The 14,176-nt window shown below is 40.8% G+C and overlaps 1 protein-coding gene across 1 annotated transcript in view; it reads right to left on the bottom strand.

Annotated features, from left to right (window-relative positions):
- frem2a (FRAS1 related extracellular matrix 2a) overlaps positions 1-14,176 on the bottom strand; it is a 70,525-nt gene that overhangs the window by 5,924 nt on the left and 50,425 nt on the right. Inside the window, exons 7-16 of the mRNA XM_063487228.1 lie at positions 12,237-12,386; positions 11,913-12,122; positions 11,219-11,416; positions 10,675-10,839; positions 7,377-7,559; positions 6,190-6,320; positions 5,590-5,748; positions 4,480-4,783; positions 2,813-2,944; positions 2,101-2,432 (exon numbers count right to left, since the gene is read on the bottom strand). Coding sequence (XP_063343298.1) covers positions 2,101-2,432; positions 2,813-2,944; positions 4,480-4,783; positions 5,590-5,748; positions 6,190-6,320; positions 7,377-7,559; positions 10,675-10,839; positions 11,219-11,416; positions 11,913-12,122; positions 12,237-12,386 — 1,964 coding nt within the window. The remainder of the gene's footprint in view (positions 1-2,100; positions 2,433-2,812; positions 2,945-4,479; positions 4,784-5,589; positions 5,749-6,189; positions 6,321-7,376; positions 7,560-10,674; positions 10,840-11,218; positions 11,417-11,912; positions 12,123-12,236; positions 12,387-14,176) is intronic.

The following is a 14,176-nucleotide window of genomic DNA, read 5'->3' as shown; positions in this document are numbered from 1 at the left end:
AGTGCTTCACAGAAAAACTAAAACATAAAAACAGAAATCAACCAAAAGCAAGTTTAAAAAGATGGGTTTTTAGCTGTTTTTTTAAATGAAACCACTGAGTCCACAGATCTCAGGCTTAAAGGAAGGGAGTTCCAGAGTCTGGGGGCCACAGTTACAAATGCTCTATCGCCTTTCGTTTTCAGCCTTGTATGATGGACGACCAGCAAGCCCTGATCACATGACCTCAGGGACCTGCTGGGGATGTACTGATGTAAAAGATCTCTGATATAGGTTGGTGCTTGTCCATGCAGAGCCCTGAATGTCAAAGTCAAAATCTTGAAGTGGATTCTGAATTTTATGGGGAGCCAGTGCAACTGGATCAGCAGGGGTGTAACGTGGGAGTATTTAGAAGATTTGGTCAGAAGCTTTGCGGCAGCGTTCTGAACAACTTGCAAATGATCCACAGAGGCTTTACTTAAACAAGTGAACAAAGAATTGCAATAATCCAAACGAGATGAGACAAATGCATGGATGACCATTTCTAGTTCTGAGCGTGAAACAATGGGACTCAGCTTAGCAATATTTTTTAAATGATAAAAACAGAAGCGAACCAATAAATTAGCATGAGTGTCCAAAGTCAGAGCTGAGTCAAAAGTTAAACCAAGGTTCCTGATAAAACAGCATTTACATGCAAAGCACTGAACCAGTACTGAAAAAGGAAATCAAAAGCTGGCTGACTGAGAAACAAACTCGCTCTGTCCACAATTTCACTACAACGGCTTCCTAAAATTAGCCATTCTTTCCTTACTTTCTTGAAAAATCATTTTCTTGCACTTTTGTTGAGCATTCAAAGTTCCACTTTTTCAAATACACGCACTCCACAAAGAACAAAATAACCTAGAAGTTATACAGAAAAGCAAAGCTGTTATAAATAAAGCAAGAATAAATCACGGCTCATGATTATTTCACCCAAAACTCAGGCAAAAGTTTGACTTCTGACTTATTACATTTTTTTTCTGTGCTCTTTGATATGAGCAGCTGCATGGCAGCGCCTGTCTTTTTTGTCTTTCCACAGTCCTTGAGGAACCTTACAAATGACATGGACTAGAGACTAGTGGAAGACTTGCATCATGTGCAGCTAATTGGTGTTTGCTGCATGCTATGACTAGGGACAAGTACATTCATGTTTCCATCTATAATTCCCTTTCTCTCTCTCTCTCTCTCTCCATCTCTGATTCACACACACACACACACACACACACACACACACACACACACTTAGCAGTCTGATCAACAGCAACAAGCTTACAGATAAAAAGCCAGTGGAACACTAAAGAACAGCAGGACATGAGCAAGGGAGCAAGGGTCTGTCTCCACAATAACAGGAAGCAAGAGAATAGTCCTTATAACATCACAACATTTGCAACATCTGCTGCAATGATGCAACAACAGAAAACAGCAACTGGAAGCTTGTTAGCACATAAATGACAGATTGCCACATTGCGAAAATTGAATGCGGTGCTTGACTTGGTAGCGAGCCCAACAGAAAGCCAGTAAAAGTACCAAAAAAAAGCTTTAGAAAAGCTTTTAGGTAACTAAGATTTGGGGATATTGGTGTAGATGCCCAGGACTCAGAGAAGATTTCATGTGGATGTAAGCTTTAGTGCTCTGTGTTGAGAATAGTATTGAGTATTTATGAGTGACTGACTGGCAGGTTGGCAATTCTTTGTATAAGTGTGTGTGTTTTATGTGTGTGTGTGTACCTTCACACTAAAAGCTGTCAATCAAATGCTTGCGTATAAAATTGGCAAACACACACACACACACACACACACACACACACACACACACACACACACACACACACACACACACACACACACACACACACACACAAAAACAGCAAATGAGACATAAAATGCAGGCAAACAGCTCTGGTGCCATTGAGTCTGGGTGTCCTCTTCATTCACAAGGCTGCAAATAAACTGAACATACAGGCAAGCACACATACAGGTGAGCACAAACACTCACAAAGGAGAACAGTCAAACAGATGTACACACAAAACCCAGATTGGAATTTATACATTGTGGAGAAAGGTACACAAACAAACAGACTCTCACCTGTCCATCAGTCCCTATGGTGCCTCCACAGTCAGTAAGCAGCTCAGACATGTGGTAGTAGCTGGTGAACTCCCAGAGACAGGCTTCCAGGTTGAGGTTCCTGTAGAAGCGCAGTGTGCTGTTCCCCCGCAGAGAGCTGCTGAACTGATACGGCGCAGAGTCCCCCATGCTCTCAGGGCTGCCCATCGATGCAGTGATGAAGCCGTGAGCTGTGGTGACCTCGGTGTAGTCAAGCAAGTTAGAGCAGCGGTGGTTTCCGACCCGGGTTCCATCGAGACTGAGAGTCAGTTCAAAGTTCGTGAGACGGCGAGTTGAGATCACTGGAAGCATTCCTGCCAGACAAGGACATTTTTGATTTTGAGCGTGTCCAACTACCTTTGATATTCGAACTGAGAGAAACGATTATTGAAAAAAAAAAAGTAATGCAGAGGAAAGAAAGAGTAGATAGACAGTTAAAACTGACGGGGGGTGAGGGGTGGGCATAAAAAAGGAGAAGTAAAAAGATGAAGCAGAAGGAAACTGATTAAAAATCAAGAAAGGATTGTTAAGTAGCAGGTGTGCTGGAGGGTTTCTACAGCAGGGTTTGGTACAACCCGGCGAGATCTATATTCTGGCTGTCACGCTCCTGAGGAGCCCAGACGTGAATATTACACACACTACATTACACCTCACTTCATCTGTGGTACGAGCTCTGCCTTCAGCTCCTACATACCATCTATGTGAGGCATGGTGACAGTCACTTTGATGAGGTTAGGGTGTTTTGGGTCGTCTGCTCCAGTGTAGCGTAGCTTGGCAGAGAAAGGCTCGGCACCAACAGTCCCCATCTTGCGTGGTTGACACATACCTTTTAATGACAGAAGAGCAGAGAAGAGATATTCTAAACACATGGATAGAAACAAGACAGTTACAAAACATTAGAGAATGCAAGATATAGTAACTGGCAATGGCTTACAGTTAATTACATGTGATAAATCCTTATTTAGTTATTCTTGTTTTTTTACACATTACAAATGCACTATCCTCTTACATCCCTTTCTGTTCATAACCTGCCCGAACTACTACTGAGTCATATAGTGATTTCCATATTTCTAAGAATACCCTGTGACCACCCTGAGAGAGTGAGTCTGAACTTGTTCCATTTGGGATGTGTAGGTGGAATGAGTGCGGCATAAGTGATAGCATAGCAACAGCAAAAAATTATTATTTTTTTCTTTCCCATTTGAGAAACGAGTGAGAGCTCTGACCCATTCTCATTGCACATAGCTTGTAGCTGCATTGGATTATGATTCATTAGGGCTATTGTAACCAATGAAAATGGTCTGTGGGTGTGTGTCTGTGTGTGTGTCTGTATGCCACTTGATTAATCTTATAAAATAGGACAAAGTTGCAGATTAAACAGTGTGTAAAATTGGTTCAGATCTTACGAGCTACAATAAAATTACACTACATCAATTACCCAATAAATTATTCTTTAAAACTACAACATATGTAGAGGACATGGACCATTTTCTCAATTAAGCGCTTTTTGTTTTATAATTAAGTACAGCAATAAGACTTACTTAATTTGATCAAGTACCATTGTGATTACAACCTTTATTTTTTTAGTTTCCTTGCTGGCATTAATATTTTTACTTAAAGATCTGAATACTTGCCGAATAATTTAAATCATAATTCAGAGATAAAAATACTGAACTTCAGGCAACCTATCAATCACCTTATATCAGTGCCGACCCAAGTCAGCGGATTGCTCAGCTGTGGATCCAGCTTGCAAATCTTATATGGGGATCCCTATTTAGACTGCCACAGCCTGCGTACAGTTGCTGCTTCCCACTTGCACGCAAGCCGCTTTGCAACCCACCTTTGCCTCCAGCTCATCATTTTCATCCTGTTTCTGACTTTTATCATTTTCATCTGTGTTGTCAATGATGGTACTTAAAGAACATGTTTTTCTACCCATATTGAGTACTCAAAGAGTTTTGTTAATAAAAGCCTCATTCAAACATTTATGTGGGTGAACGAGGCAAAGGATTTTTAATATAGCGCTCACATTCACTCTGATGCATTAATTGGAGTGTGAGTACGAGTGTGGGGACGACTGGGGATTCAGTATCTTGTCCAAGTATACTTTGACGTGCACGTTGGAGGAGCCAGGGGTTGAACCATCACCCTTCCAATTATATACATGGGTGCTGCTTGTCCCCAAACAGGGCCAAATATAAATGACAGCTGAACACAATCCTATTTTATCAAACGTTGCCCTGACTGAACAAAGCTGTAATGTATAGTAGGTTGTTTCTGCGATTCTAGTAGAATAATTCTCCAAAAAACACCTGGAAACATCAGGCCCAGATAAGATTTAATTCATTTTTCAGTCCTCACCTTCCACCTGGCTGATTGTGACAACATGGCTGCTGAGCTCTAAGCCCTCATCCCCGTTCGAATTAACAGCTCTAGCAGCACACTGGACCCTGGAGCCTGCTTGGAAGTAGACTGAATCCAATGTGATCATCTTGGAGGATGTAAAGAATGTGTCAAAGTCCACCTCCCTCATGGGACTGGTGACGCCATCAGGGCCAGCTGGGGCACTGATGAGCCAGCGGTAGCGGGTCAAGGTGTTGTTGATGTGCTCGCTGACACAGATAGAGCCCGTCCTGTCATAATCTGGGTATTTTGTATTGCAAGCCTGGAGGATGGATAAGGAATTTAGCAGGAGTGGGTGGGTAACCAAGGACAGCAGAGAGATGGAGAAAGATACAGCACATGCCAGAGGAAAGAAGGAGACAGATAATACAAATGAGTAAGTGATGGTTGCCAAGGAAATCCAGATGTTTCAGTGGTTTATATTCTCACATTTGTGGTCTTGGAAATATTTTTTTTATATTTAGAAAGCTACAAATATTGGATCGAGGGTTAAGCCTCAAATAGATTCTGTAGATTTCCTTTGTAAACCTGTTGACACTGAGCTTCCTGCTACAGCACTCAACACTTCAATTTCGACAAGACTTCTTCATTTTGCCTCTCCAGGGAACCTCCTACGCAACTGACCACACTGCACGAAAATAAACACACACATGCACTCTCTCTGTCTCTCTCTCTCGCACACACAAACACACACACAGTTCTAGCCACATTCAGCAGTCACCTGAGGAGCAAATGACTTAACACATCACGACAATCCATTTAAGTTTCTCACTGAACACGTTTTCAAGAGTGGCAGAGATTCTCCTGTGTATGAGAGCATGGCGACTGTGGCCTACCAAGCTGTGTAATGTTTGTTTTAAGAACAGAATAGCTGATTCCTGGTGGACTGTTTGATCCTGAGGAAAAGCAATGCTACCTTCGTTACTGGAAAAAAACGTAATAAATGTAACTGTTTTCTATTAAGCTGCTCTCTCCCAGGTGTTTCTATAAGGCATGTTGTTGTAGAGTGAGCAAGACTATTCCTCCAGGGCCACTTGTGTCCCTAAATACCATTTAAGCTTGACTCACTGTGACACAGATGAGTGGATAGCCGGCTGGTGGGTGGAGGCTGTCTGGTGTCCTGGCGACATCATCGTAATGGAGCAACGACGCCACATGAGGTAGGGAGGGAAAGGTGACATCAGCCATGCTGTTGATCTCCTCGATGTAAACGATCACTTTAGTCACCTGGTTCAGAAAAAGAGCTTTAAGGACTACTGACACAGAGGTGTTTCTGAGTAACGAGTTACTATCAGTGAATGTGTTTAAATTCTTGGACATTTCTCTCTTCAGACTTTCTGTTTCCCCTTTTATTTCTCTTTCTACTCCTTACTTCTCCTCACTTCTTCTGTCTTTTTTTTTTTTTAACATAATCTATTATTCATTGCAAAATGTTTTCATTGCCCTTTTGGTTGCAACTACAGTAAAGTGCTGCCGGTGTCTGGGCCAGGACACCCTTGTAAAAAAGATCCCTGATCTCACTGGGACTGACCTGGATAAATATGGGTCAAATCAGAAAAAAAAAGCTTTTAATCTTTTTACTTTTTCATTAAGCTTTAAATTCCTGAGCTGTCAGTTTGGATTTTGTGTGATCGCTCTGTGGCAGTTAAGCATGCGCACACTTCTGACCTGAGTTTCAGCCACCATGTTTTCATCAGGCTTCAGATGGAGCGTAAATGCTTCCCTCATTTCTCGGACTCCGTCAAAAAGCACCTGCACCTCCACCACATTTTGCTTATCCCCCTGCTTGAACTCAAGGACTGGGCACACACAAATATAGAAACACACAATCATCAGTGAAACAATTTAAAATGTAACTGATTAACTGTGGACAAAGCACACGATATAGCACAAATAGATCATTATTAGGAAAAGTGTACTGCACCGATCGATATCTTTTCCTGAGATAAAAGTAATTGACTTGCAAGGCCAGATTTCCACCTCTTTTTTGCCGAATTTACATTTTTACAGGAAATAAAAAGGCCTCGGAGATTAGCCCAATGCACATTTTATTGCTTCAGAAGAATATATCACTTAGCTAAAAAGCATTGCAGGTTTCTATTTGCATAGTGCCAAAGGTGGTCCATCTCCTTGCACGGTAAGTAATAGAGCTTTGCATTAGAAATGTGCTGCGGCGAGAAAATATTGTGCAATATGAGAAATTCACGGCTGTATGATTCAAAACTGCGGGGAAATTTTAACGGTGGGTAGGCAGGTATAATTTGAATTGACTGAATGTATTCTATAAATATTTCAAGCCTTGATTAAGCTTAGAAAAGTTCACTTTGGGCTAAAAGCTGAACAGATAGAACAAAAGACCTCATCCTGCTGACATGAAGACTGCCGAAATTTTATTAAAAATTACACAACCTCCCACTGGACTATAGCAGAAATCACCTTTCTCCATTTGAGATAAAATTATAAATTAATGACCCTTGCCCAAATAAAACCCTATGCCCACTTTCATTAATCTAACATTCCTATAGGGACCCTTGTTTCACCTCTCTGGCTGCCGCAAATGCATAATAGAAATCAATCAGGAGGATATGTGTAGGCCATTAAGTGCAAATTTGGTGTATCTCGTGATTACTAATGGTGCTGTAGAGGTTTGTATTTATTAGTGAGTTACTGAAAGTTCTGCTTCACATGTTTCAACGCCACTAACGTGCTGAGAAAAGGGAATCAGAAGGAGAGGAAGGCAGCTTTTGGTCTTTAATGGCAGTTCAAAAAGAGAACTGTGCACTGCATTGAAGCTCTTTTATGCATCTGGGGCTTTTAATCATATCACACCATAAGAGGATATGTGTGGGATTTACCTTGAGATACAGGATAATAGTCTTCTCCTGAGACAGCTGACCCATCTTTAGTGTGAACGCGAACCACCGACACTTTTGATGTGTCACCCACTCGTACCACAGGGATCTTCACAGTGGCTACAGCGCTGACTTCCTTTGGTTCATTAACACTGAACTTGGTGTCCAGAAAACGGATGATGGGTTCTAAGGTGGACAGAATTAAAATGTAAAGCAAACTCATTGAAATGTATGCAAAAACTTTTACAACATCAGTACCAAGTAGATCAGAAAACTGTGTAAAATATAAATAAAATACAGAATGCAATAATTTGCAGTAATTCATGCTTTATTCAGAGTAGAACATAAAAAACATATCAAATGTTTCGACTGAGATATTTTACTATTTCATGAAAAATACTGGCTTATTTTGAATTTGATGGCAGCAACGTGTCTTCAAAAAGTTGAGACAGTGGTGAAAAAAAGGCTGGAAAAGTAAGTAGTGCTAAAAAAGAAACAGCTGGAGGAACATTTTGCAACAGGTCAGAAACACAATTGGGAATAAAGAGAGTTTCTCAGAAGAACAGGTCGGCACAGGTTCTTCAATGTGCAACCCCCCACCTCCCCCCCAAATAATAGTAGAACAATTTCAGAATATTGTTTATCAACATAAAATTGTGTAGATGTAAAATACAGTGGCTTGCAAAAGTATTCGGCCCCCTTGAACTTTTCCACATTTTGTGACATTACAGCCACAAACATGAATCAATTTTATTGGAATTCCACGTGAAAGACCAATACAAAGTGGTGTACATGTGAGAAGTGGAACGAAAATCATACATGATTCCAAACATTTTTTACAAATAAATAACTGAAAAGTAGGGTGTGCGTAATTATTCAGCCCCCTGAGTCAATACTTTGTAGAACCACCTTTTGCTGCAATTACAGCTGCCAGTCTTTTAGGGTATGTCTCTACCAGCTTTGCACATCTACAGACTGAAATTCTTGCCCATTCTTCTTTGCAAAACAGCTCCACAACTGCCCTGTGATGACCTCAGAGGTTGTCTAAGAGAATATTGGGAACAACGACACCATGAAGTCCAAAGAACACACCAGACAGGTCAGGGATAAAGTTATGGAGAAATTTAAAGCAGGCTTAGGCTACAAAAAGATTTCCCAAGCCTTAGAACATCCCACGGAGCACTGTTCAAGCGATCATTCAGAAATGGAAGGAGTATGGCACAACTGCAAATCTACCAAGACAAGGCCGTCCACCTAAACTCACAGGCCGAACAAGGAGAGCGCTGATCAGAAATGCAGCCAAGAGGCCCATGGTGACTCTGGACGAGCTGCAGAGATCTACAGCTCAGGTGGGGGAATCTGTCCATAGGACAACTATTAGTCGTGCACTGCACAAAGTTGGCCTTTATGGAAGAGTGGCAAGAAGAAAGCCATTGTTAACAGAAAACCATAAGAAGTCCCGTTTGCAGTTTGCCACAAGCCATGTGGGGGACACAGCAAACATGTGGAAGAAGGTGCTCTGGTCAGATGAGACCAAAATGGAACTTTTTGGCCAAAATGCAAAACGCTATGTGTGGCGGAAAACTAACACTGCACATCACTCTGAACACACCATCCCCACTGTCAAATATGGTGGTGGCAGCATCCTGCTCTGGGGGTGCTTCTCTTCAGCAGGGACAGGGAAGCTGGTCAGAGTTGATGGGAAGATGGATGGAGCCAAATACAGGGCAATCTTGGAAGAAAACCTCTTGGAGTCTGCAAAAGACTTGAGACTGGGGCGGAGGTTCACCTTCCAGCAGGACAACGACCCTAAACATAAAGCCAGGGCAACAATGGAATGGTTTAAAACAAAACATATCCATGTGTTAGAATGGCCCAGTCAAAGTCCAGATCTAAATCCAATCGAAAATCTGTGGCAAGATCTGAAAACTGCTGTTCACAAACGCTGTCCATCTGATCTGACTGAGCTGGAGCTGTTTTGCAAAGAAGAATGGGCAAGGATTTCAGTCTGTAGATGTGCAAAGCTGGTAGAGACATACCCTAAAAGACTGGCAGCTGTAATTGCAGCAAAAGGTGGTTCTACAAAGTATTGACTCAGGGGGCTGAATAATTACGCACACCCTACTTTTCAGTTATTTATTTGTAAAAAATGTTTGGAATCATGTATGATTTTCGTTCCACTTCTCACATGTACACCACTTTGTATTGGTCTTTCACGTGGAATTCCAATAAAATTGATTCATGTTTGTGGTTGTAATGTCACAAAATGTGGAAAAGTTCAAGGGGGCCGAATACTTTTGCAAGCCACTGTATATCATCATCTACAGTGCATAATATCATCAAAAGATTCAGAGAATCTGGATGCAAGTAGTTTGCAGGCCTCCGAGTGGACGGCATTAAACACAGGCACGATTCTGTCATGCAAATCACTGCATGGGCTCAGAAACACTTCCAGAAATCATTGTCTTTGAACACAGTTCACTGTGCCGTCCATTAATGATGGTTAAAGAACATTTAACCAGTTCAAGAAGGATTTTAAATAAAAAATGTATTTAAAATGTGGTAAATCATCGAAAGTGGTAAAACTTGTCCTCTGGAAGAGGACAAACACCATCCAGCTTGTTGTCAGCACTCAATTCAAAATCCTGCATCAATGGTGTCTATTGCACTGGCAGCTTGCATATCTAGAAAGACACCATCAGTGCTGAAAGTTATAAACATTTATTTATAAGTCTTAGAGCAACATAAGCTTCCATCCAGACAATGTCTTTTTCAGGGAATACCTTGCATATGTCTGCAGCTATTACCGTCTAACAGCATTTATAGTAGTATGGGTGTTGACCTGACCTGCCTGGAGTGCCGACCTTTCACCAACTAAAAAATTAGGTGTATCATGAAATTAAAAATAGGATGAGCCAGGGCTGCTGAACAGCTAGAAGCCTATATCAGATAAGAATGGGACAACATTCCTCTCCTTAAAGTCCAGCAGCCGGTTTCCTCAGTTCCCAGATGTTTACAGACTATTAAAAGAAGTTTAAACATTTGATATGCTTTCCATGCTCTGTTGTGAATAAAATATGGGTTTTGAGAATTGCAAATCACTGTATTGTGTTTTTATATATATTCTACAAAGTGGTCTGATTGTAATTACTACCTGGTCATCAACAATAATGATGTATTAGTGTACTTTAAATTTTCTCTATGGATTATATCCAAAAGCCAGTGCTCTTCATCGGCTTCTATTTTTTAAAGCAGTTAATTTCTAACCTTTTTCAACCTCTGCCTTCTTTCTTCCACTTACTGTCTGCTGTATCCTTGATTTTCACAAGCGTCTCATTCAGAGCTCCAACTGATGCGCCAAAATGTGAATTGCTCTTTGGGTTCCCTAAAACCAGCCGGAGCTCTTCTCCATCCTCATACAGCGTGTCATCAACCAGAGACAGAATACACGGCTTCTCCACCTCGCCTAGAATGTACAGCAAAACGGGTGACAAGATGTGACATGTCAAAGAAGTTCAAATGGAATTAAAAAGGCTTCTACTCTTCTTTTATCTGTAGAGGATATAAAATCTTATTTATACAATTATTCTTCCCTTTATTCAGTCCCTCAATGGTTTAAGGAAGCTGTTTGCATGCTGAGTATGTTTGAAAAAAAAAAATAAAGAGAACAAAAACAAGAAAAAAAAGGGAAGTGTTAAAGCAGGATTGGAGTATGTGGACTTTTTTCTTTTTGCATTTCTGCGAAACTTGTTTATTCACCTGAAAAGGTGTCAGCTTTCACAGCGCAGGGAACAAAAGAATTTAAGGAAAGCATGCATGATGTAACAGTGCAATTACTGAAGAACCTGGTAAGAAACTGATGACAGAGGCATCTGTGTTTGGCCGCTCATCAAAGTCTGAGGCAACCTGCGCAGAGCCCTGACGGGTGTAACAGCGGACAGAAGATTTATGTCTGATGTCACCACTGCGGTACACTGTTGCTGTGATCTGGCCATCGCTCTCCTCTCCAGTGTACACCGGCTCACGAAACTGGACCTTTGGCACTGTAGTCAAAAAGGATAGTTCAGTCATTTCATAAGATTAACGCAGAGATAATTTCTCCCTTGCTGGAATTGGAATAAGCTGAAATGAAAGACCAAATCAAATAACATAGCTGTCACATCAAGCTAACAGTGGTAATGATTGCAGTGGAACTATGAACACACAGTGACAAATTAATTATAACTTTGCCTTTACTAAAGCAGCTAAATTAAAATCTGAAGAAGTTTGACAAACTTTCTAAGGCTTATTTATATATTTCTATAAACATATATTAACAAATATCATTAATTTTTATTATATTATTATCAGTAATATAAAGAACAGAAAAAAACAGGCTGGATAGTGATGCTGTAGCTCAATGCTAATATCATTTTCCTACAGTAATGTGTTCCCAGTACACTTTCACCGTGTGAGTTTGAGTTAATCACATTAAACATAAAGTTAAGATGCCTTTATGAATGTATTTATGAAAATTCTCAGCAATATAGAGTAACTCACAGTCAGACACTGAGTCATTTATGAAGACTGTAGCCTTTCCAGGTTCTCCCAGGATGCCATTCACTGGCATGCGTAAGACCAGCTCAAAGCTCTCAATCCCCTCCAGCTCTGGCTGTCCCAGGTCATCCAAGATGATTACCCTGAACGTCTGCGTGCTGACGCCTGGAGCAAAGTCAAGGTTGTGACTGATGCCCACATAGTCAATACCGGCTGTAAATAAAATATACAGACACACAGAAGGCAGGTAAATGACAAATAATGCTACTGGTCAATTCAATTATTCTTATCTGTCAGAAGCAATACTTTAACTGTACGGGAGCTCACCTTCTGCAGAAACGGGTTCTGCCTTGCGAGAGCTGACAGTAACGGCTGCAGATTTGGACAAATCCGTTCCCGTCCTCCACACTTTGATCTCCACATACCCATCGCTCTCATCCACATGATACTCTACCTCCCCAAAGTAAAACACAGGAACTGGGGAGCAAAGACAAGAAATAAATTAATGGCTGTAATTAATGCTTCTCGATTCCAGACTACAGCTTCATAATGTCCGTTTAGTTTCAATGATTTCTGTCTTTAACCTCCTAGGACCTGGCGTCCACATATGTGGACATCACATTTTGGGTTATTTAAACTAAAATACTCAATTTTGCTCTACATGGGCCTGATATCCACTTACGAGGACATTATACTGCTACTGTTCTATCAAAATTTTAAACGAATATCCTCATATGTGGCTCTTATTTTTCTTAAAAACAAAAATAAGTTAAAAAAAATTAGAAAATCTGGTAATTCTTTGTTTTTACATTCATCGGGATATCAAAGAGAAATTAAAAATGCATGCTGTGGAAGAGTTCGAGTCTTAGGAGGTTAAATGTATTAGTTGACTCATTATTTTCTTTAAATATTAACACTCTGAGATATTCAGTATTTGGGGGCTTTTAAGGTCAGCACACATGTGGCTTTTTCTTCATACTTTAACTTGACAGCTGACGTAGCATATATGAGCTAAATCAGCAGAAGTAGTGGTACTAATCTATAGATCTGTATAGATCTCCAGCAGCCACTTGCAGCCTGGCATGATTCATTTGTATAGCCAGTAGCTGGACAGAACGGTCAAAAAGCGGCAGGCCATTAGTCTGAAGTTAAACTGCAGGGGAGTGTGACCTTTCAACATCTATCGGCCTTAAATCCACACATTTTTAATTTTAATTGTTTCTCCTGACAGAATAATTAAGTACTTTTAACAAATATGGATGCTGTTAACACTGAAACAAAGCCTGTGTGTGTATGTGTGAGTCTTTTTCCCTGACTGTAAAGTAGTGAGATGGAGAGACAAAGAGAATGCGGCCCCCCAGACTGCTCAAAGGCTTGTTTGAACTAGGATTGTTTCCTGAGGCAGCAAAGTGGAGGCAGTCCAGTGTGTATTTGACAGTTTCATCTCTCACAAGCCGCCCCCCACCCCTTTCCCCCGCACCCGCGTCGAGTCATAAAAAGTGACAGAATAAAAGTTCTTCTGTCTCCATTTTAAACTGGCCTGTTTCTTATATTCCGGCATATAATCCAAAAATAGCACGTGTGTTATTGTGTTTTCGTGTCACGATCAAATACTTAACAAGCCAGAGATTTTTTTTTTATTCTGAATATTACTCTACTGATATATGAACTTTCATATTTTATTTATATACTTTAACTAGGCCACATAACAAAAGCTAAGTGGAGTACTTAACAAAGGGACCGAGAAAAAAAAAATTCTGCAGTAGCATTTTGACTGCCAGCTTCACATAACAAGTGACAGCTCAGGGTAATAATATCCAGCGAGTATTGCACATCAAGTGCAGCCTGTGCCCTCTCTCGCCCCATCCAAAGACTTCTTTCCTCAATGCATCTGTCTTTCTCATTTACCTTTTCTTCCTACACACTCACTGTTATCTAACAGATGCATCACTGGCTTGTAACGCAAACAGAATGTGTGTATTTGCACAAAGGCAGAGTAAAAGCAAAGTAACAGACTGCGTAGGTAGGAAAAACACATGGATAAAAACGTCTGACCGTAAACACTGATAAACAGGGGGCTTGTAAGAGTGTGGACGTGTAGCTTATCTTTAAACACTAAATGAAAGCAATCTGGCTCCAGTTCCTTCTGTGCTCAGCGAGGACACTTCTGCTAGGATGCTAATAAACATGTCTGTATTCACACATGTCTTGACTGCGCTCCCCTCTGCGTGACACCACAAGAGGGAGGTGAGTGATGACTGATGAAT

This window comes from Pelmatolapia mariae, linkage group LG10_11 (assembly GCF_036321145.2).
Source record: "Pelmatolapia mariae isolate MD_Pm_ZW linkage group LG10_11, Pm_UMD_F_2, whole genome shotgun sequence".
Lineage (NCBI taxonomy): Eukaryota > Metazoa > Chordata > Actinopteri > Cichliformes > Cichlidae > Pelmatolapia > Pelmatolapia mariae.
The sequence above is the reverse complement of the archived record's forward strand: the minus strand, read 5'-3'. Positions and strand labels throughout refer to the sequence as shown.